The sequence below is a fragment of the Macaca nemestrina genome, chromosome 4 (genome assembly GCF_043159975.1).
Source record: "Macaca nemestrina isolate mMacNem1 chromosome 4, mMacNem.hap1, whole genome shotgun sequence".
NCBI classification, from domain to species: Eukaryota; Metazoa; Chordata; class Mammalia; order Primates; family Cercopithecidae; genus Macaca; species Macaca nemestrina.
The window spans coordinates 186,967,398-186,989,638 of record NC_092128.1 but is presented as its reverse complement, the minus strand read 5'-3'; the positions used below and the strand labels follow the sequence as shown (position 1 = coordinate 186,989,638).

General features: G+C 46.7%; 1 protein-coding gene across 7 annotated transcripts in view; it reads right to left on the bottom strand.

Moving 5' to 3' along the window:
• LOC105472545 (trafficking protein particle complex subunit 10) overlaps positions 1-22,241 on the bottom strand; it is a 98,888-nt gene that overhangs the window by 13,462 nt on the left and 63,185 nt on the right. For all 7 annotated transcript variants that reach the window (XM_011725906.3, XM_071095789.1, XM_071095790.1 and 4 more), the window contains 12 exons: positions 19,958-20,104; positions 19,263-19,377; positions 17,868-17,944; positions 16,723-16,814; positions 14,822-14,962; positions 14,395-14,507; positions 9,552-10,066; positions 8,270-8,411; positions 5,578-5,736; positions 4,615-4,844; positions 3,001-3,101; positions 886-1,012 (listed from right to left, as the gene is read on the bottom strand). In XM_011725906.3, coding sequence (XP_011724208.1) covers positions 886-1,012; positions 3,001-3,101; positions 4,615-4,844; positions 5,578-5,736; positions 8,270-8,411; positions 9,552-10,066; positions 14,395-14,507; positions 14,822-14,962; positions 16,723-16,814; positions 17,868-17,944; positions 19,263-19,377; positions 19,958-20,104 — 1,959 coding nt within the window. The remainder of the gene's footprint in view (positions 1-885; positions 1,013-3,000; positions 3,102-4,614; positions 4,845-5,577; positions 5,737-8,269; positions 8,412-9,551; positions 10,067-14,394; positions 14,508-14,821; positions 14,963-16,722; positions 16,815-17,867; positions 17,945-19,262; positions 19,378-19,957; positions 20,105-22,241) is intronic.

The window sequence follows — 22,241 nt, the reverse complement described above, 5'->3', positions numbered from 1 at the left end:
ATCACAGCTAGTCGGGAGGCTGAGACAGAAGAATTGCTTGAACCCAGGAGGCAGAGGTTGCAGTGAGGCAAGATCACACGATTGCATTCCAGGCTGGGTGACAAGAGCGAAACTCCATCTCAAAAAAAGATAAATAAAAATTTAAAAAACAAAATAAAAAGTAAGTCTTTACATCCAGCCAATTATTTTATATTTAAATTATTTTAGGAACCAGCACAACCTGATGTATGGGTTGAACACCGCTATTACATGTAGAGTCCACACCTAAAAGCACAGTGTCAAGCTCCAGGACTATCTGAAAGAGCTAACGGATTAGTGGGGGAGAATCCTTTGAAAATGCTGAAGATTCAGACATACATTAAGAAAGCCTTCGAGCTCTAAACACTCAGCATTTACTGCCTAAAAACATATGTGAAAAATCAACAGAAAAAGCAAGGTCAAGATTCAGCCAGGCAGGGAGGCATAAACAGAAAAAGCAAGGTCCAGATGCAGGCACGAGCATGGCTCTTTTACAAAGGCACCGACGTGTCGGGCACCATCGCTCTGGCACTGGCAGGCATCACGCTCCAGGCAGAGTGGAGCAGTGCCCATGCAATCAACAGTGCGTTCAAACAGAAGCTTGTACCTGCACACATCTATGCATACAGTGGGACCAGTTTCAGATTTAATTCTTCTAAAAAGAAGAATTCATCCATCCAGCCACCCACTTACTCAGCAGCAAGCCCCGATCCAGCCTCAGGGCAGCCGGAGGAGCTGCACAGGAGCCTTTACTCATCAGCAGTGCAGCTGTTCTATCTAAAGGCTCGATCGCAACACATACTACATCATTTCCGTACACTCCGGTTCTCTGTTGAGAAGTTATGCTCACGTCTACACAATGTTTACCTGCTGGGACTGCGTGTTCAGTGGTACTAGTTGCAGGTCGGTACTATCACTGGTATCTACAAGATAACTATCTGACAGCTGAAAGTCAAGTTCTGACAAATTCTGGACACAAACTTGAACATATTTCCTAAAGCGGAAAAACAAGAAGTATTATTTTGATATGTAAGAACTTTATTAAATATATCTTAGCTTTGTTAAGGAGACCCTCTCTGTCTAGGGAATCAAAAAAGCAGCAAAGCAAAGTAAGCTACGTTGTTGCATATGTTTCTCCTTCAGATTTCACACCAAAAAGTGTCAGAAAAAAATAAACCTTTTTGGCTGGGCACGGTGGCCCACGCCTGTAATCCCAGCACTTTGGGAGGCCAAGGTGGGCAGATTATGAGGTCAGATCGAGACCATCCTGGCCAACATGGTGAAACCCCATCTCTATTAAAAATACAAAAATTAGCCAGACATGGTGACACGTGTCTGTAATTCTGTAATTCCAGCTACTGAGGAGGCTGAGGTATGAGAATCGCTTGAACCCAGGAGGCAGAGGTTGCAGTGAGCTGAGATCGTGCCACTGCACTCCAGCCTGATGACAGGGCGAGACTCCGTCTCAAAAAAATAACAAATAATAATAAACAAACATTTTTAAAGAGGCAATTTCTGTGAGGAAATGGAAGAAAGAATATAGTTTCTGACCAGCCTTATCATAAAGTGATCATGGCTGGTCACCCTCACTGGCCTATGGGGAGCCACAGGGAGAGAGCAGCGGCCCTCCTCATTAGAGGTAAAGACTCTCCATTGAGAGAGGAAAGGCGGGGCTTATCTCCATTTCCATTACATGCAAAGCTTTGAAAAATAATAATTATTATTATTTTTTGAGACAGAGTATTGCTCTTGTCACCTAGGCTGGAGTGCAATGGCACGATCTTGGCTCAATGCAACCTCCACCTCCTGGGTTCAATCAATTCTCCTGCCTCAGTCTCCAGAGTAGCTGGGATTACAGGTGCGTACCACCATGCCCAGCTCATTTTTGTATTTTTAGTAGAGATGGGGTTTTGCTATGTTGGTCAGGCTGGTGTTGAACTCCTGACCTCGTGATCCGCCTGCCTCGGCCTCCCAAAGTACTAGGATTACAGGCGTGAGCCACCGTGCCCAGATGAAAAATTTTTTAATAAGGTTCTTTTAGAGATTATTGATGTTTTTAACCATTAATATCTACAGCTCCCTTTGCTGTGATTTGAAGGGGAAGAAAAGCTGCTAGTATAATGTTCCATTCTAAACATGGTTCTGACATTTTTGTTTCCAAATTATCCAAACATCGTCAATGGATAAAAAGTTGCGGGCAGAGGCCAGGCCAGCATCCCGAGCGCAGTGATCAATGCTAGCACCATCACTAAGGTGGGGCACCTGGACACCGTGGGCCCCCCATGCAGTCAACAGGAAGCACACAGCCCCGCCTGCCTCAAAGCAGAATCGGAGTCTACTCAAGCCTTTAGGGCGGCTGTTTTCCACTGAGGCAAGTCCGCCCCACCCAGAGAACACTTGGCAGTGTCTACAGACATCTGTGGCTGCCACACCTGGGGGTGGGGAGTGCTACTGGCATCTCGTGGGAGAGCCTGGGGTGCTGCTCAACACCCTACAGCACACAGGACAGCCCCTACAACAGAGTTATCTGGCCCAAAATGTCACTCATGCTGAGCTTAAAAGTTCCTGTTCTAGAGGTTGCAGGCAACTGACAAGAGATACAGGGACAGGGGAATTAGTTAAAATCCAGCCAGATCCAGAAAGGTGGGCCTCCAGAGGAAACCCGGCCTGCGTGTGAATAAGTCGATGGCTTGAAAACAGGGAAGAAAGGATGAACAGAGATCTAGTGGTCTGATGGAGATTTTGGATCCCAAGTCACACAAACCAACTATAAAAGGTCATTTTTAGACAGTTGGGAAAATCTGAATATGAACTGGGTGTCATAGGACACCAGGGAATTGTAATTTTAAGAGACGAACAATGGCCTTGTGGTCACATAAGAAGACATCCTTTGTCATCACGAAGGCCAGCTTTGAACATTAGGAACCTCCGCTTAGAAGAGTCCTGGGAAACCAGCCAGGGCCTGCACACCACGTCTGTTACCGTGTTCCTGAAGACAGCAGGGCGTGCGTGGTCCTGAAGGGCACACTGAAGGTCAGTGCGATGACCGTGGAGTAGATGGACCACGGGCAGTCAATTGACACCTGAGGAGGAAGCACAAAGACACTCTCTGACCACTCGCCCGACGGACAGCACAGCCACCACCACTGCTGCCCAGATACACCTGCAGTGCCTGCCCACACCCTAGTCATTTTATTATGGCTTCCACCACTCGTTATCCAGGAAGCAAAGCCTTACCTAACACATACACAAACCAACGAGAAATAGGACACTAAGTCTAGAGACAAGAGAAACGAACACAGAACTGGCAAGACGTGCACCTGTCACCAGAATCATCTCAATGGCGGAAGAGCACAGCCGTCCCCTAAGCAACAGACCCACCTGCTGCTCCCATAAACGCAGGACCACAGAGCCATGTTTCAATGTGCACAGGGTTTTGACACAGTGCTTTCAGTCATATATTTCCAGATGACATTAGTCAATGAGTACTCCATATTTAATGAGTTATCTAAGCATTTAATCCATGTGAGGCTGAATATGTAACTGAAAACCAAATCAGTTTAGGGGCACAGGGAGGACAAAGATATTACATCCCTTAAGGGCAGGAATGAAGCAAGTCTCAAGCCTTATTCCCCACAGGGAAGAGGTGAATACCCCAGCACGCACCGTGCGTGCCACCAATGCCAGGGAAAAGCAGGATAACACGGCACACGGCACAGGTGCCGCCAGCGCCAGGGAACAGCGGGATACTCGGGCACCCGGTACAGGTGCCGCCAGTGCTAGGGAAGAGCGGGATACTCGGGCACACAGCACAGGTGCCACCAGCGCTGCACGTTCCTGCTGAGCTGAGCGCTACCTTCGCGAATGGTGAACGTCTGTGTGAGTTAAGGGAAAGACACTTCCTCAGGTATCTTCAAAAACTGAACATTACAACATTCTTCTTCAGGTGTGGACTTGTCTGGTAACTTCGTGCTTTGGAAAGATGGCATTCCTTGCCCTTTTACCCCCACTGCTCTTGGGCATCTACTGCGACCCTCGGCCTGTTTTAGAGCCCTCAGGATTGATTTCTGGGCTACAAGACTTGGGCACACCCTGAGTAACATGATGTAGTGACACATTCCATGAGCTGATTTCCTATGGATCTGGGACCGAAATCACATCTTTCTCAAGTAACTGTCAGTGAGTACCAGCACCAAAGCCTAAAACGAGACAGCTCCTCCCCGGATGAGCTTATGATGTTTCAGTGGACAGACACCGAGGCACACATGACACAGTCCTCCTCTGGCCTCATCACTGGTCAAATAGACATGACCCAAGTCTGATGCCCCTCATGCCTAGGCCGGCCCTAACCTCTTACAGGGAACTCCCTGGCCCCTGGAACTAAGAGGGAAAGGTAGAGCTGGCTTGCCTCTGTCCTTGCAAAAAACGCACCCCTTATCTAAGAAAGGGTGATTCACAGAACTGCTAACCACACGGCCAGGGCGTCAGGAATCGGAAGGAGCCAGGCTACCAGCAGGCATCACTACATCGCCTTTCCCAGCAGGTGGGCGGGTGGGGAGGCCCCACAAGCTAAGCTCCTCCACTGCCCCGACTCACTTTGTGGTCTGTGGTAACCATGCAGTGGCCAGTTTTCTGTTTGTCCTTATGCTTCCTGTGGGGCTCTGCCATCCCCAGCATGTCACTCTCCCCTCCGAGTGCTGGGGCTGAAGGTAAAGAGAGAACTTCCAGTTCAAATTCGATCACATGGTATGCAGGCGCAACAGGCAGACTGATGCTCGTGACCTTGTCGGAGGACTGAATCCGGAGCGCAGCATCAGAAGACTGTTCTGCGAAAGACAGAAAAAGTCACTTCAAAGCTGTTCTCTCGGTTTCACTTGTCCTTTTCCTTACAGCAGGTGATGGCCCAGCAGTGAGGCCACCGCTCAACCTCTCCCGCTCCTGCGCACCTGGCAGGCAAACCCAAGAGCAAAGCCCCTAGGACAGAGCGGCCCAGTGTAAAAGCCGGCAGGCAGGAGCCCAGACCCATCATTGCTCACAAGCTGAAGACAGGAAAAGGACATTTCCCACAGGGCCCACCCAAGCCCTACGTTATGTCCCTGCATGACCTTCTCCCATTCCGTCTCATCTGCAGATCCACCCCCACCCCCAGGGGATCACGGTCCTCCCCTTCCCCTTCTTCATGGCTGGGGCTGGGAGGATGGAGTGCTCAGGGCTCTCAGCAGCACCGACGAGGGCTGCTCTGCTTTTGCTTCTCGGGAGCAGGGCCAGCCCGGGGTGGACAGGGTCTGGCAGGCATCGCCGTGCAACGTGATGCCACATCTCCTATCCTCCGTCAGGCAAGCACTGCTTGGCCACTCAGCGTGTGAACCACTGTCGGTTTACCACCTCAAATGGGACCCCAGCACAGGCACCAGGCTATTGTGCTCCTATGGAACACTGACTCCAGACACTGTTGAGGGGCACTCAGCAGGACGGCAGCAAGGCCAGGCTCACCCTCACACCCACACAGCGCAGGGCAAGGTGGACGTCCTCCTCGGGCCTGGGTGGTCGGCACCTCACCTCTCGTGTTGGAGTAGACCATGGCCCTGCTCTCCGCCTGGCACAGAATAAGCATGGCTTCTGCATTGCTCAGCTGCAGGCTGTCTCCATTCTTTATCGTATAATGGCCGGTAGTGACAGTGAACTTGACTTTCTGAGGAATGCCTGCCAGAAGGCTATCTAAAGGCAAAGAGATCACGGCTCAGCACCACTGCCAACCAGAAGACAGCAAGTCAGGGCCTACAATGGGGTGAAAAGGGGCTCTGTTTCTTTTATTTACTATGAAAGATTTGCTCCTTTGGGATCTCCATGAATTCCCTCTATTTCCATTCCCTTCTGCCCTAACTTTTCATCTCAATGATGTGGACCACAGGGCTGCAGGAGAACCTTGCTGGGGAAAAAAGAATTCTGTGAGTCAAGGAGTCTTATCCCCATCTGGGTTTAGCAAGTCAGGGATTACGATCATGACTATGTCTCCGAGGGTCACAAAATTTGCCTGCCAATAAGCAGTAGGAGAGAATCAGATAATGAAGCTTAAGAAAAGACTGTAAACAAAACTTGACTGTGTTGGTGTTGTTCAAATATTCAAGACATTCTCTGGCTTTTTCAGCTTCAGGCCACAGGCTTTTGGGTTAAGAACAGTCAGCAGTCAGGTGGCCCCCCTCACTCCCAGACAGCAGTGAGGGGCAGGAGTGAGCTGAGGCCTCTGAGAATCCTGTCGCAGGGAAGGCAGAAGGCAGGCAAGATACCAGGACTCGGGGTAGAGTGGACAGAGACAGCGGACACTAGGCCAGAAGCAGGAGCCAGGCCATGAGCCTGGCACTGCAGACAGTGGGCCAGGGGAGGGCAGGGCCTGCTGGCTGGTGCTTCAGCTCCCCTGCAGGAATCAAGTTCAGCTTCTCTACACAACGTTCCGATGGAAGAATCACTGGAGAGACCAACTGCTGTGTCCCACATCTGACAGCCTTTGCTGGTGGCCATGCAAGAGGCACGAATGTGGAAAAATAGGGAGAATGGGGGAATAACAGAAAAATGCCCTTTGTGATTTTTTCTTCCAAATAGAAGAAACAGGCAAATAAATAAATTGTTCCTAGCCTGAACAAAGGAGACATTCACTCACTCTTGTTCAGTTGCCACATGTTCTGCAATCATTTGTTTACAGCAACTCCTTCCAATTTTAGAACTTATCAGAAAGGACAATAGCTTCGAATTTCTCAAATGCCATGCCAGATGGACAAGTTTAATCATCCCTTTCAAAGGAAAACTTTTTTTTTTTTTTAAGAGATGGAGTTTTGTTCTGTTACCCAGGGTGGAGAGCAGTGGCGCAATCACAGCTCCCTGTAGCCTCAAACTCCTGCGTCAGGAAGCTGAGGCTCCAGCCTGCAGCTGGGACTAGAGGCCATGGCGCATCACTACACCCGGCTAATTTACTTCATTTTTTAACTTTGTAGAGACGGGGTTTTGTCATCCTGCCCCGACTGGCTTGCCCATGCTGGTCTCAAAGTCTTGGCCTCCCAATGTGCTGGGATCTGAGTATAGATCATAACTAAATCTAGTGTTTAGCATTTGAGACGTACTTCTAAGCAGGAAATTATATACACATTTATGAAACCGTGATAGGCATGAGCTGCTACTTGGCTAATGTAACCCTGTGAAATACACGTGTGGTCTTCAGCCCATTTCCAGGCGCACTAGCTCCCAAATTCCTCACAATCTCCAAAGTGATGTCTTTTTGTAGGCTAATGAGATGACTGGAGGCTGGCAGCTCCAAGGTAGCTTCAAGATGGGGACTGGTCACCAGAGTGACCAGGGCAGGATTAGAGGGTTGGGCCTTTCAGCAGTGCCACCCAACCTCCAGGGAGGAAAGAGGGGCTGAAGGTCGACTTGCTCATCAGTGGCCAGTGGTGTAATTGATCGTGCCTGTGTAATGTTGCTTCCATAAAAACCAAAGGACAGGGTCTGGAGAGCTTTCGGGCAGCTGAACACATGGAGATTCCTGGAGGGTGGCACCCAGGGAGGGCGTGGAAGCTCTGCATCCCTTTCCCCATACCTCATCCTCTGCACTTCTTCATCTATATCCTTTATAATAATCCAGTCAACGTGTTTCCCTGAGTTCTGTGAGCCATTCTAACAAATTCTTCAACCCCTGAAAGGGGGTTGTGGGAGCCCTGATTTCTAGCTAGTCGGTCAGAAGCACAAGTAAAAGAACCCTGGGCTGGCAGCTGGCATGGGAAGTGGGGGACTGTCTTGGGGACTGAGCCCTCACCCTGTGACGTCTGACGCCAGCTCCAGTAGACAGGGTCAGAACAGAATTGCAGGACCCCGCTGCAGGGCTGACTGCTTGCTTGCTGGCAGGGGGAAATCCCTGCACATTTAGGTCCAGAAGTCCTCTGCACTGATTATTAGGTTGAGGGAGCCAATAGAAAAAACACCTTGAGTTTCTTTTTTCCACTCTCAGAGTTAATTCTTCTATGTTTCTTATTTTCAGATACACCATGTTTATTAAATATGAAAAAGTAATTATAGGAAAGCAAATATTCAGATAAACAAAAGAGGCAGTCGGCTAGTTCCCAGGCAAATTTCCCATTATGTTACCCAAAATACCTCTTAAAGGCAGACACGGCTAAAAACTACGAGAAGCCTGGCATCTCAGCAGGTCTCCTCAGAATCGCCCCTGCAGCGCACCTCCTGAAGGGCTGGGGACCCCACTCACCAGCCAGCGGCTCCACGTGCAGCTGGGGCTCCTGCGAGTACACGTCGTACTGCACAATGGGGTAGATGTGAGGGAGGACGAACCACACGGAGCCCACCGAGGCGCACAGCTGCCTGAGTGTATATGTTCCAGGTTCCTTGGCCTAGAGTCAAAACATCAGGCATCTGAAACCACGTCAGCCCAGTTTTGTAGTTAGGAGCTCCCTGCGGTAGCGCTGTGCTGTGTTCTCTCTCAACTACAGAAAGGCCTGTACTTCCTTCTCTCTTGTACCCCCTGCTCTTGTGCCCAAACCTCTGAGGGCCTCTTCAGAAGGCCCTCAGAATCTCTCAATTCATGATTTTCTGAGTAACTGATGCTTAAATTTAACTTTAATAAGGTATTTTCAACTTTATAAACTGTATTTGTGGCATTCTTTTTTTTTTTGTGAGACAGAGTCTCGCTCTGTCGCCCAGGCTAGAGTGCAGCGGTGCCATCTCGGCTCACCGCAAGCTCCGCCTCCCGGGTTCACTCTCTTCTCCTGCCTCAGCCTCCCGAGTAGCTGGGACTACAGGCGACCGCCACCACACCCGGCTAGTTTTTTGTATTTTTAGTAGAGACGGGGTTTCACCGTGTTAGCCAGGATGGTCTCGATCTCCTGACCTCGTGATCCGCCCGCCTCGGCCTCCCAAAGTGCTGGGATTGCAGGCGTGAGCCACCGTGCCGGCCTGTGGCATTTTCTTTGACGGGTGTATTTAGTAGAGACATTCAGCAGAGATTTAAGCCCTGCTCTAGACTAAAAGCGTGACAAACAGCTGTACTTTCCACAGGCCAAATCCTGTTAGGTTAGTGCAACTTACAGGACATCCTGTGTCAGAGAAAACTTCATGTTAGAGTGGGTGAGAAACACCAGTTTTGACACCCAGCCAGCCACAAAGGGAAAATAAGGTTGAGCGGGAAAGTGTACCACCTTCTTGAAACCTCATTTTAACAAATGAGGGTGTATATTTTCATACGCAGGGGGAAAAGCTAACTGAATCCAATAATCCAATGAGTTAAAAAGCTAACTTAATCTAAGAACAAATATCTACGTTAAGAACTTCACTCAAAATGTATCGACTGTCAGAAAATTGCATAGATACGAAAGAAAACATCAGTGTATTTTTGTATAAGGATAGAGACAAAAACAGGGTTAGGAGAACGAAGGACTCTACTCAGTTCTCACCACACTCCAGACAGTTCCTGCAAGCTCCATGGCCCCTTTCTTTACAAGCCTGAAAGTCAAGTTCCCACCCTGAACGCATACCTGAGTCCTGAAGGTTATCTGGTTGGCCCCTGGTTCCAGGGTCACGTGGCTGCACCTCAGCAGGTGGGCCCCCTCCTCCAGAGCCACCCCCGAGGGCATCTCTAGAGAGGAGCTGCTCTCCTGCCTTCTCAGGAGCATGTGGACGTTTCTGCAGATAATCCCGGTCGTGTTCAAGGAGTTATCAGATGGGCTTCTCTCAAACATCTCATACAGCTCCAGGGCGGGCAAACTGTTTTGGGATACAGGGAAAGGTGCGGTCTCGGGTGGAAAGCTAATGATCCCGTTGGACGTCTTGTGCTTCGTAAGCCACTCCGCAGTCTTCCGGTAGCTGTTTTTCTCAATGCTGAAGTGGACATTGACCACAATCTGCTCCACATGAACGGGCACAGGCATCTGGCTGTACATGGTTATCTCAATGCACAGAACACCGCCCACGTGGACCACGGCATTGGAGGGATCAAAATGGAGATCTCGCAGTTGTGCAAAGGACTGCATGGGTAGCACTATCTTATGACCTGTAAACAGACATTATCGTAACTTACTCCCCAGGTCACACTTCCTGGCAGTAAGCAGCAGCAGGCCGTGGACACAGTAAGATTACTGAGAGCGTACTGGAGCAAGCAGCAGTGACGTGCAGAACAGCCAAGCCCAGCCTCTTGCCATCTTCACACCCCCCAAAAGTTATTGTGTCAAAAGCAAAATATTAACAAATACCTACGTAATGCCTAGAAATCATAAAATGTACAGAAGTTAACCTTCTCAAGTCTGCTTTGACAAACCTAAGAGAAATACAGGTCAACTACCTCTCAATTCCAAACTAAAATTTGTAAACAGTCTAATTTCTAGAGCTATTTTCAAGAGGTTCCAATATTTTCTCACCTACTTAAAAACATGCTCAGTGGAGATGCCCAAGTGCCCTGCTGTAATGTGGAAATAAACCCCAGGTGTTTGCCAGTCTACCAAGTCAGCCGATTAAACAAGGACCCCTCTGTGCCCCCAGGCTCAGGACGGTAGCTACCAGCCAGGTCAGTCACTGCTGAAGTGAGAGCCTAATGCTCTCTCTGGGCCCATCTCACTCTGACCAAACTGTAAGTACCCTAGTTTTGTCTAGAAAATCCACAAGGCTGCAGAACTGACCAGTTAAGTATTTATTAAATATTCATCAACTAAAGGACTTGCCAAGACTGATGCCACAGATCATGAGAAACAGTAAACAATTGTGGAATATTTTATTCATATAGAAATACCAAGGAACGTTGGCAGGAAAATCACAACTCAAATAGTCTCAAATACAAAGCAGCAGATGTGGTCATGGCTCTAGCAACAATCAGTTTGGGCATGTTAAGACTCTACAAAGCCAAACTAATGTCATGATGCTTCTGAGAAATCCATCCAGATGGATCTCGTTTCCTCCTTTCTTTGAGACAGGGTCTCGCTCTGTCGCCCAGGCAACAGTACAGTAGCACCATCCTGGCTCACTACAGCCCAGTCCTCCTGGGCTCAAGTGATCCTCCCACTTCAGCCTCCTGGGTAGCTGGGACTACAGGTACCTGCCACCACACCTGGCTAACTTTTTGTAGAGACAGGGTTTCGCCATGTTGCCCAGGCTGGTCTCAAACTTCTGACCTCAAGTGATCTGCCTGCCCCGGCCTCCCAAAGTGCTGGGATTACAGGTGTGAGCCACCACACCAGGCCGCAGATGCCGATACATGAATACACGCCAGCAGTCAATAACCACATCAACCTGACCCTGAAACTTCTAGGAAAACTGGTTTTCAAGCAGTTAGTCATGGCTATGACTGAACTACTGTGTTCCCCAACTTGCATGTGCTGAAACGCTAACCCCCAACCTGATGGTATTTGGAACCGGGCTCTGCAAGGTGCCTGGGGTTAGATGAGATTGTGAGGGTGGGGCACGCATGATGAGATTACTGTCCATTAAGAAGAGTCATCAGACAGCTTGCTCTCTCTTCTTTCCCACCATGTGAGGACAAGGCGAAAAAGCAGCTGTCTCCAAGCAGGGAAGGGAGCCCTCACCAGAAACCGACCCTGCGGCACCCTGATAGCAGACTTCCAGCCTCCAGAACTGTGAGAAAGTAAACACCTGTTGTTTATGTTAGCCCGAGTAGAGTAACACAGTAACCACCTTAAATAAGCACACTTCAAAACTAAGGTGAGGAGCTCAGCTTCGCAATAAATTTAATCTTACCACACAGCATGATCTACAAGTATATTTTCCAAAACAATTAACATGACTCTAACTTCCATTTAGATGCTCCTATGAGGAAACACTGAGACAAATTCCAGAAGGCAGGCCAGCCTGTAGGACAACTGGCTTGGAGGATTCAGCAATGAAAGGACATGAAGCACTGACACAGGCCACAACACAGATGAGCCTTGAAAACATGACGGTCAGTCAAGAACTCAGCCACAAACCACCACACATTGGACCACGTGTGAAAGTTGTCAGAATCAAAAGGGAGTCACTTGTGCTAAAAAACAACAACAAAACCTTGACTAATAGAGCCAGAGAAGGCTATGAAGGGAGGACTCTCATGCATGAATGCATGATAAAAAACTTCACAAAGAGTCTGCAAACACCACAGCCTTGCAGAAAGGTCACTGCAACCTTATACGAAACACTCTTCCACCAAGACATCTGCTCAGCAACTGCTGTCCAACCCTGACTGGCGTCACCCCGCTGATCCTTGCAGCCGAGAACCACCACCCCAAACCAGTGATGTAATCCTCATTTTCCCTTTAAAGCCCCTTCCTGAATATGCACATAGTTTACTATGGCCCGTATATGGCATTGCAATGCCCTATTTCCAAATAAATACCATTTTGTAGAGAGACTCCCTATGTGTACTATTTAGGTTGACAGATTCTACAGGTTGAGTATCCCTTATCCAAAATGACTGGGACCAGAAGCGTTCTAGATTTCTGATGGTTGTGAATCTGGGAATGTTTGCATGACATGCTGTTGAGCAGCCCTAATCTAAAACTCCAAAATGTTCCAATAAGCATTTCCTCTGAGAGTCATGCTGGTCCTCAAAACGTCTTGAATTTTAAAACACTGCAGATTTCCAGATTAGGGACACTCCACCTATATTTGTATGAAACATCCAGAATAGGAATCGAGAGAGAGAGAGTAGATTCGTGGCTGCAGGAAGCGGGTGGCGGAGTTAAGTACGGCGTTTCTTTTTAGGGTGATAAATATGTTTCAAAATTGACTGTGGTGGCCAGGCACAGTGGCTCACACTTGTAATTCCAGCACTTTGGGAGACCGAGGTGTATAGATTCCTTGAGCTCAGGAGTTAAAGACCAGCCTGGGCGATATGGCAAAACCCTGTCTCTACTAAAAATACAAAAATTAGCCAGGCATGGTGGCGTGCTCCTGTAGTCCAAGCTACACGGGAGGTGGAAGCGGGAGGAGCAACTGAGCTCAAAAAGCAGAGGTTGCAGTGGGCTACAATAATGCCACTGCATGATTCTCTGGGTGACAGAGAAGACAAAAAATAGCTGGGTGTGGTTGCCACACCTGTGGTCCCTGCCACTTGGGAAGCCAAAGTAAGAAGATCTCTTGACTCCGCGAGGTTGAGGCTACAGTGAGCTGGGATCGCACCACTGCACTCCAGCCCAGGCGACAGAGCAAGATTGTCAAAAAGAAAAAAACAAAACAATACTGACTGTGGTAACAGTTGCACACATTTCTGAAACAGACTAAAAGCCATTGAATTATAAACTTCAAATGAGTGAATTATGTAGTTTGTGAATATCACAATAATGCTGTTATATTAAAAAAAAAAAAAAAAAGGCTCTGTCTTAAAAAGTGAAGGAAAAGATCAGGTGTGGTGGCTCATACCTGTAATCCCAGCCCTTTGGGAGGTTGAGGTGGATGGATCACCTGAGGTCAGAAGTTTGAGACCAGCCTGGCCAACAGAGCGAAACACTGTCTCTACTAAAAATACAAAAAATTAGCAGGGATGGTGGCAGGTGCCCACAATCCCAACTACTTGGGAGGCTGAGGCAGGAGAATTGCTTGAACCCGGAAGATGATGGTTGAGGTGAGCCAAGATCACACAATTGCACTCCAGCTTGAACGACAGAGCGAGACTCTGTCTTAAAAAAAAAAAAAAAAGAAGAAGAAGAAGAAAAAGAAAAAGAGATGGGAAGAACTTTTTTTTTTTTGAGATGGAGTCTCGCTCTGTTGCCCAGGCTGGAGTGCAGTGGCATGACCTCGATTCACTGCAAGCTCCGCCTCCCGGACTCACACCATTCTCCTGCCTCAGCCTCCTAAGTAGCTGGGACTACAGGCGCCCGCCACCACGCCCGGCTAATTTCTTTTTGTATTTTTAGTAGAGATGGGGTTTCACCGTGTTAGCCAGGATGGCTACGATCTCCTGACCTTGTGATCCGCCCGCCTCGGCCTCCCAAAGTGCTGGGATTACAGGCAGAACTTTTTTTTAAAATTAAAAGAGAACTGAGATCTAACAACCACATGTATTATGTGATATCCTGTTGGACTCTATTAAAAATGATTTATAAAAATATTTTAAGACAATTAGGGAAATGTGAATATGGCCTACTTAGTAGATATCAGAACCTTATTAATTCTTTGGGTGTGGTTAAGAGACTGTCCTTATATTTAGAAGATCCAATGTGGTCTAGAGTTTGGCTTTAAGCAAAAAGAAAAAAAGTCAAGTGAAAGACATAGATACATGTTAGCTACACAGCAAAATGTTAGCAATTGTTTACTCTCAAGTGGCTGGTATATCTTGTATCCTTTTTACTTCCTAATGTTTGAAAATATTCCTAGTAAAGTTTTAAGAACTGGTCTTACCTGGGTTGTCTAATGGCTGGCTGGCAAAGTCAAGTATCTCCTGGCAGAAGTGCTTGCGCTCCTCTTCAGTGAGGTGGTGGTCACTGGCTAAAAGGCTGCTGGTCTGCAGGTAGCTGGAGTGGAGAGGTAAGGAGCGTGGAGAGGCTCATACTGAGGAGTGTGGGGCAAAGTGGATGCAAAGCCTCCTACAGCCTTCACAGAGCTTCAAAAGCCAAAGGGCTTTTTTTTTTTTTTTTAAGTTACTAGGACTCAAAATTAGATTATAAAAATTGACTAGATATTTCATTAATTCTCTATACAATACATATGTATAAGGTAGGACTTTTCTCTCCTTAATAATAGATGAGAATGAAACATTTGATTGTGGGCAATGTTGCTGTATAAATAGAAAATAATTTTCCTGCTTCATGGAAACATTAAAGGATACTTTTCAATTTGTCCAAGGTGCTTTTGACATTCAGCCAGCTGCTTCCTTGTGTGTGTGATGGGGAGTGCCCAGCCCTCAGCCAGGTAATTTTTCAATGCTCCTTGAAGATAGATTTCTGCCTTTTGTGGAGCCTTTTTCCTCCTTGCAAAATCAACAAACAGTAGCTTTCATTACAGCTAGGGATAATCAACACACTGAGACCCCACCTCTCCCGCCTTGGCCTCCATCCTCCAGACTCCATGCCAGGACGGACTCAGCATCTCCAGAGAGCCCTTTTCCACCCACCCCGCTCCGTGAGAAAGAGCACCTACTCAGGACGAATAATTAGACTCCCAGGCAAAGATCTGAGAAATGAGCGTGTGGTGATAAAAGCATAACACATTGTTGGTCTGGCTTTACACACACGTCGACGAACTTCCATAGCTGAATCTCAGGATAAGAAAGTGAGTGTATCATTAATGATCTCGAGCTGACAGGCAAGAGAGTCAAGGTTAAGAGAAGGTGAAGGAAGGGCTTGTCCACAAGTACAGTGCTAGTCAGCAATGAAGCCAGGAAGTCCAGGTATGGGTCTACACTATCTACTAAAGGCACAGAAACACAGAAGCAGTCTACAGGGCGCAAGCGGAAGGGAGCCCAGAGTCACTTGGAAACTCAGGCAAAGAGCACTCCACAGGCTCCGGCTTCCAGAGAACACCAGAGAATTAAAATAGCAACACTTGGCCCCCGCAAAGCAAAGTTTAAAGCACAACTATTTTGTAAGAGATGGGGTCTTGCTCTGTCACTCAGGCTGGGATACAGTGGCGTGATCATAGCTCACTGCAGCCTCAAACTCCTCAGCTCAAGTGATCCTCCCGCCTCAGCCTCCTCCACAGTAGCTGGGACTATTGGTGTGTGCGGCCTTGCCTGCTTTTAAAATGCAAATTAATCAGGGCTTGTCAAAGCCTCAGGAGTAACAAGGATCCTCTCCCCTTCCCGAAGAAGCCTCTTTGCTTCATTAAGGAGCACCTTCCTCTTTAGATACACTACATGGAAATTCAAGAGAACTATATTCTAGCTGTAACTCTGCTGTTAATTAGTGGGTAATTGGCTAAGTTGCTCCAACCACATCTGGAAAGCTAGAAAGTTCACTTAGCTGATCTAAGAATCCCTTTCCAGCCAATTCACGTCAGTTCAAATCAATTCTCATTTCTTGCTTCACCTATGAAATTACTTGAGTACAGATTTCAAGATCTCATTTCAATCACACTTTTTTCTTTTTAAGAAAATGAAAACAAGCATCGTTTTCCTTACACTTGTATCTCCTTTCAGTACTTTGAAATAGTAACCACATGACCCACTGGGGTTTCTTCTCTTTGATAGTCTGATTTTATGAAACACACTAGAAATATGCTAAATTTTGAGTTTTTCTGGAATCAAACTTCAAAGCTGGAGCTGGAATGGAAATCCTACAGTATCTGTACACACCTTCTTCCAGTTATCCCGAGACCATCCCTCTTTCACGAACCTGACACATGCAGTAGCTTTACATCAATGGCTTTGAGGTTTTTCAATCCTGTTAATACTTGATAAAACGCTATATAACAAAATATGTAAGATCTATATGCCTATTTACTCACCATTATGCTTTCTTACAATTATTTAATTAAACTTAGTTACAAAAATTTATATATTTAATTAAATTAAATAATCTCCAAGACCAATAACAGTTTTTAAGAGTAACAAGCAGAAAAGCTCTCCATCTGGTTTTCAGAAAAAACTAAAAAACAAAATTATGAGGACTGGGTAAGAGAATCTACACTTTTCAATCTACACATTTACGTGCACTTTATATTAACTCCATATATAACAAATCTTCTCATGTGTATGTTTAGAATTCAAAGAAAAAGTACAAAATCAATTACATGTAAAACTCTGCCAGATCTTTTCCAACAAACTTGGCAGATCGAATCCTCCCAATGCTCGTATACATTTCAATGGTAGCGTGGGACAAATCCTGTGGGGAAGTAAAAAAACAATTACGGACTTGAACTTTTCATGACAGACAAATACTACATTTATTTACCTAAAGCTGACGCAAAAGACGTTGTTGGGTTTTTTGTTTTGAGACAGACTCTTGCTCCATCACTCAGGCTGGAGCACAGTGGCAAGATCTCTACTCACTGCAACCTCCGCCTCACAGGTTTAAGTGATTCTTGTGCCTCAGCCTCCCAAGCAGCTGCGACTACAGGTGCCACCACGCCTGGCTAACTTTTTGTATTTTTAGCAGAGATGGGGTTTCGCCATGTTGGCTAGACTGGTCTCAAACTCCTGACCTCAAGTGATCCACCCGCCTCAGCCTCCCAAAGTGCTGAATTACAGGCATGAGCCACCAGGCCCAGCCTGCAGAAGACATGTTATTAATATAACATTATTTTTTCCTTTGCATCTATTTTTGTGTTGAGCTTTTCTGTTATAATCAAAATTGGTAACCTGTGTAAAAATTATGAAGCATAATAATAAAAGAAACCCACAAACTCATCCAAAACATCTAACTTTTCCAAGGACTTTCTGCATGTGGGTGACGTGCTGGATATTTTTCATACCTGTGTGTGTAAGAGGTACGGCCATTATGGGCAGTCCAAACGCTTGAGTTGCCCATGACCCCGGGGATGATGCTGACCCACCACACTTCTACCTACACCGTTTTTTAAAGTTTCGCTAATTTAAATCGTTCAAAATCAAATACAAGAGCTCTGCCCAAGTCCAAATTACTCCTTTTTACAAAGAAAAGTATTCATTATCCTCTCTTATAATTTCTGTGTGAGAAAACCCAATTTGAACAAAACTGTAAATATTCAAAGATGATTCCATGCCTAATATGGTACCATGGGTACTAATACGCATTTGATGAACAACTATTCCATGTTTTGTCCACAACTCCCCAGGTACCAAAGAAACTAAAAAAACTAACAAGAAAGGGCCCCCAATACCAGCTCCTTCCCAACTCAACAGGCCTTCTAGAGACAGGTATTCATGGAACAGACATTGAACACTTGTTAATACTTACTAAGTAGTGTTTTTCAAAAGCTTCCACTGATGATAATGCTTCTTTCAGTTTCTTATAAGGACTCTGAGCTGTGTTGGCTTAAACAGAAAGAAACGAGAGTCCCTCTTCATCATGTCCAGTCACATGACTTTACATTCACCTTCACATACTGCAGGTGGATGACCCCACCAGACTCTTGTGAAATTATAAACATGGCCAATGCCAACTGAAACTACATGATTATGTATATTCTCTTTCAATTCACATATTCATAAAATAGTCAAAACACTTTTGTGTCATGCTTTTCTCTGATCTTTAGAACTAGACTTTTTAGGAACATATTTTACAAATACTCTAATGAATTAAAATTACTTTTGAAATGATCTGAAATGGTCTCAAGTTGAAACAGTGAAATATAAATACTAAGTATTTTTTCCCTTAAACACTTAAAACAATGAGTAATGCTCCTTTCAAAGAGCCTTATTAATCAGGAGAATTTTTTTCTTTTTTTCGTTTTTGAATGGAGTTTCACTCTTGTTGCCCAGGCTGGAGTGCAATGGAGCAATCTTGGCTCACTGCAACCTCCACCTCCCAGGTTCAAGCAATTCTCCTGCCTCAGCCTCCAGAGCAGTTGGGATTACAGGCATGCGCCACCACGCCCGGATAATTTTGCATTTTTAGTAGAGACGGGGTTTCTCCATGTTGGTCAGGCTGGTCTCGAATTCCCAACCTCAGGTGATCTGCCCACCTCGGCCTCCCAAAGTGCCGGGATTACAGGCGTGAGCCACTGTGCCCAGCCAATTTATTTTAAAAAGTTTGCTGGGAGGCCAGGGCAGGAGGATCGCTTGAGGCCAGGAGTTTGAGACCAGCCTGGGCAATACAGCAATACTCCATCTCTACAAAAAATAAAAAAAAAATTAGCCAAGTGTGGTAGCACACACCTGTAGTCCCAGCTACTTGGCAGGATGAGGCAAGAGGATCCCTTGAGCCCAGGAGGTCAAAGCTGCAATGAGCCAAGATTGCACCACTGCACTCCAGTCTGGGCAAGACAGTGAGACCCTGTCTCTTTAAAAAAAAAAAAAAACCATCAGGCTGTATTGTTAGAAAAACAGATCATCTGTAATTCGGAGAGAGTGGTGCATTTGAACATGAGCTATAAAGTCCCTTAAGCCCAGGAGAAACTCAGCTACATTTCTCAAACTCCTTCCAATTCCTTCAACTATTTCTAATATTGCATTATGCTGTTAAAAGGTAAAATAGCAGGTGCTTCAATCCAGTCAGCTAATAATGGGTATAATTTTCCAAATGGTGAGTAATATGATTACTATTAGAACCTGGGTTAAATGTGCCAACTTGCAAAGGACATTTTCATTATTGTCCACCTCACCACTAACATAGGTACACACAAAAAAGTACCTGTTTCTGGTCGCTCAGCTCCCAAACCTGCCAAAAGGTCAACTGTCCTGTTGAGATCCTCTGAGTTAGGTCCTTTCTCTGACACAAGTCCACACAGATAGCCCAAGGACTTTAACTGTTAAGATAAATTCACAATTTCAATTAATTTGCCATAAGAGTCAGCAGGGAATTCAAGAATTTAAATATAACAATTCAAATCCAGCTAACTTCTAGAAGAAATTTAGCTTTCCTACCCAGATGACTCAAATCTGGATAAAACTACATCCTACACAACAGCTCCCAGTAAGACCTGGATAGCCGGAATCCTCTGCTTCTGCCCTTCAGCTCCCTGAGTTCCCCAGACTCCGCCTGCACCTGCAGAAGCCACGCCCGGGCAGCCTACCTGCTGCACACACCAGCACAGCTCTGCCTGCTGAGGTGACATTTCCGCACCACCCTCTGTGTCCCCCAACTCAGGGTACAGAGTCACTTTCACGGGAGCACAGCGAGTGCTTGCTGTCCGCTGACTACATCGACATGTGGTAGGGAACTATGACTTCTTTGGCTGCACCTAGACACCTCCTACGGCCACTAAAGTGGATGCATCATGATCTAAATAAGCAGCAGGAAAGCAGCTCCAAACAGCAGACTTCCTCCGCCACCCAGGCATGGCTGCAGAGACAACACGAGCGTTCCACACTTGGGCAGGTAGGCACCTTTTCTGTGGCATAGCTCCACAGCCCCACAGTGTGGGCAATGTTTGAGTCGATCTGCGCCCGGTCACAGCAGCCTTCTATCCTCTGCAACACCTCCAGACAGCTCAGAAACACCCAGCAGTCCAGAGCACCAGGCGGGACGGAGACCTGTGGGGGTGCAAGTGTGAACGTGTGAGGGGCGCTCCAGGAGAGCTGTAGCTTGAACAAACCCACATGCTCTAGCTTGAATGTGCGAAACCCTCCCCCCTCAAGCAGCCACCTCATCTCACAGTGCTGTGATCTGCAGAGCTCCAGGAGAGAGAAACTAATCACCTACACTCACATGGGAAGAGAAAAGCAGTGTGACCTATATTCAAATGTGTTACCAGGTTTTAGGTATAACTTTCAATTATTGTATTTTTGAAAACCTTATTAAGAAAAAGCCTCCGCAGGTCTAGATCTGAAAAATATATAGAGAATTTTTTTTTTTTTTTAAAAAGGAAAAGCCTAGAAAAAGACCAAATATGATCATTTACTTTAGGAGTGAGGATTGGCCACACATCAGTGTCACGTGGGGAGGGAAAACTAAGACTTCAGATGACTGTTTGCTCACATTTAAGAAAGATCACATTCAACAGCAGAAACTGAATACTGAGTAGAAATATCACAGGAAGACTTACAGTTCACTCTTCAGGCGTGATAAAGACAGTACAATCATGTCTGGGAAGAAGAGCTCCCTACTGCTCCCGATACACTGCAGTATTTACAGGAGAAACCCAATGTCTGTATTTGAAAAACGTCCCAGGGCAAGTGAACAAGGACGCAGACGAATCAGAGCTGGCCAGGTGCCGCGCCTACTCTGACTGCTCCTGGGTCCCACGCACGCATTACGCTACCCTCTCTGCTTCTGTATTTCCTTGAGCCTTTCCACTTAAAAACAAAAAAGAAACACCATCGGAAAAGCAAAAGCGCCTGCTCTGTAAGATGCAGCGTCCCCCACATTCTAGCACCTCTGAAATAGAAACGTTTCTCTTAATCAAGTGGCACCTCACACTCTTCAGTGGCAATGCTGGCTTTTTCTCTGGTGGCACTAACTTCATGACGTGTCTTAGTTTTGGTGAAATGTGTTCACCGGTGCTCTTCAAATCACCAGTCAACAGGTGATGAGCTGCCACTACCGGGGAAACTGACTCCCATAACAACTCTTGCAAGGCACCCTGAGCACAAATAAAGGACCTAGAACCAACAAGGAAGGAACACACTGCCATCAAATGTTCCCATAAAAGCTAAAATGCCCAACTTTTTAAAAATAAGATAAGCTACTTAAATCCTGTGGGGAAAAAAATCAGCATAGGACAAAAACTGCGTAATCGGAAGCCACTTTCAGAAAGCTGCACAACTCTCTCACCCAAACACACCCCACTGAGGGAAGGCACAGAAAAGCGGGGCAGCCGGACGCAGCTTTGAGATCCTGGACAGAGCGTGTCCCTCTGACTGATAAGCGTCCTCATCAGTCAAACCAGAGCAGACCTGGAGCAGGCTGACTGCACCTTGCAGGCCCGCCTGGTTCCCAGGTGCCAGGAGATCTGGGATACTTTTCATCTCCCAAGATGATACCACCACCAGTACCCACTGCACAAAAGCTTCTGTAAACATGTGCCTCCCCTGGGCACACACTGGTGACAGAAAGACCTCCTAGGAGAGGCCAGGTGTGGTGGCTCACGCCTGTAATCCCAGCACTTTGGAAGGCCGAGGTGGGTGGATCATCTGAGGTCAGGAGTTTGAGACCAGCCTGACCAATATGATGAAACCTCGTCTCTACTAAAAATACAAAAATTAGCAGAGTGTGGTGGCATGTGCCTGTAATCCCAGCTACTCGAGACGCTGAGACAGGAGAATCATTTGAATCGGAGAGGTGGAGGTTACTGTGAGCCAAGATCATGCCATTGCACTCCAGCCTGAGCAACAATAGCGAAACTCTGTCTCAAAACAAAACAAAACAAAACAAAACACCTCCTAGGAGACCACGAGAGACTCCTACAAAGCAGGAAGGCGTACAGGGCTTGTGGTCAAGATGCATCCACAGAGAAGGGAGATAAAGCCCAAGGGCCGCGGCAGGGGAGCCACGGCAGAGGAGCCACGGCAGAGGGCGCTGGATGCAGAAGCAGGAGCAGCCGAGGCACCAGGCGCTGACTGAGTCAGCAGGGAAGAGCAGCAGCCGAGAGCTGAGGAGTCGCCTGACAGCACAGGTGCACCTCAGAAAGGCTCCCAAATGATACACCAAAATGCCAACGGTGGCATTAAT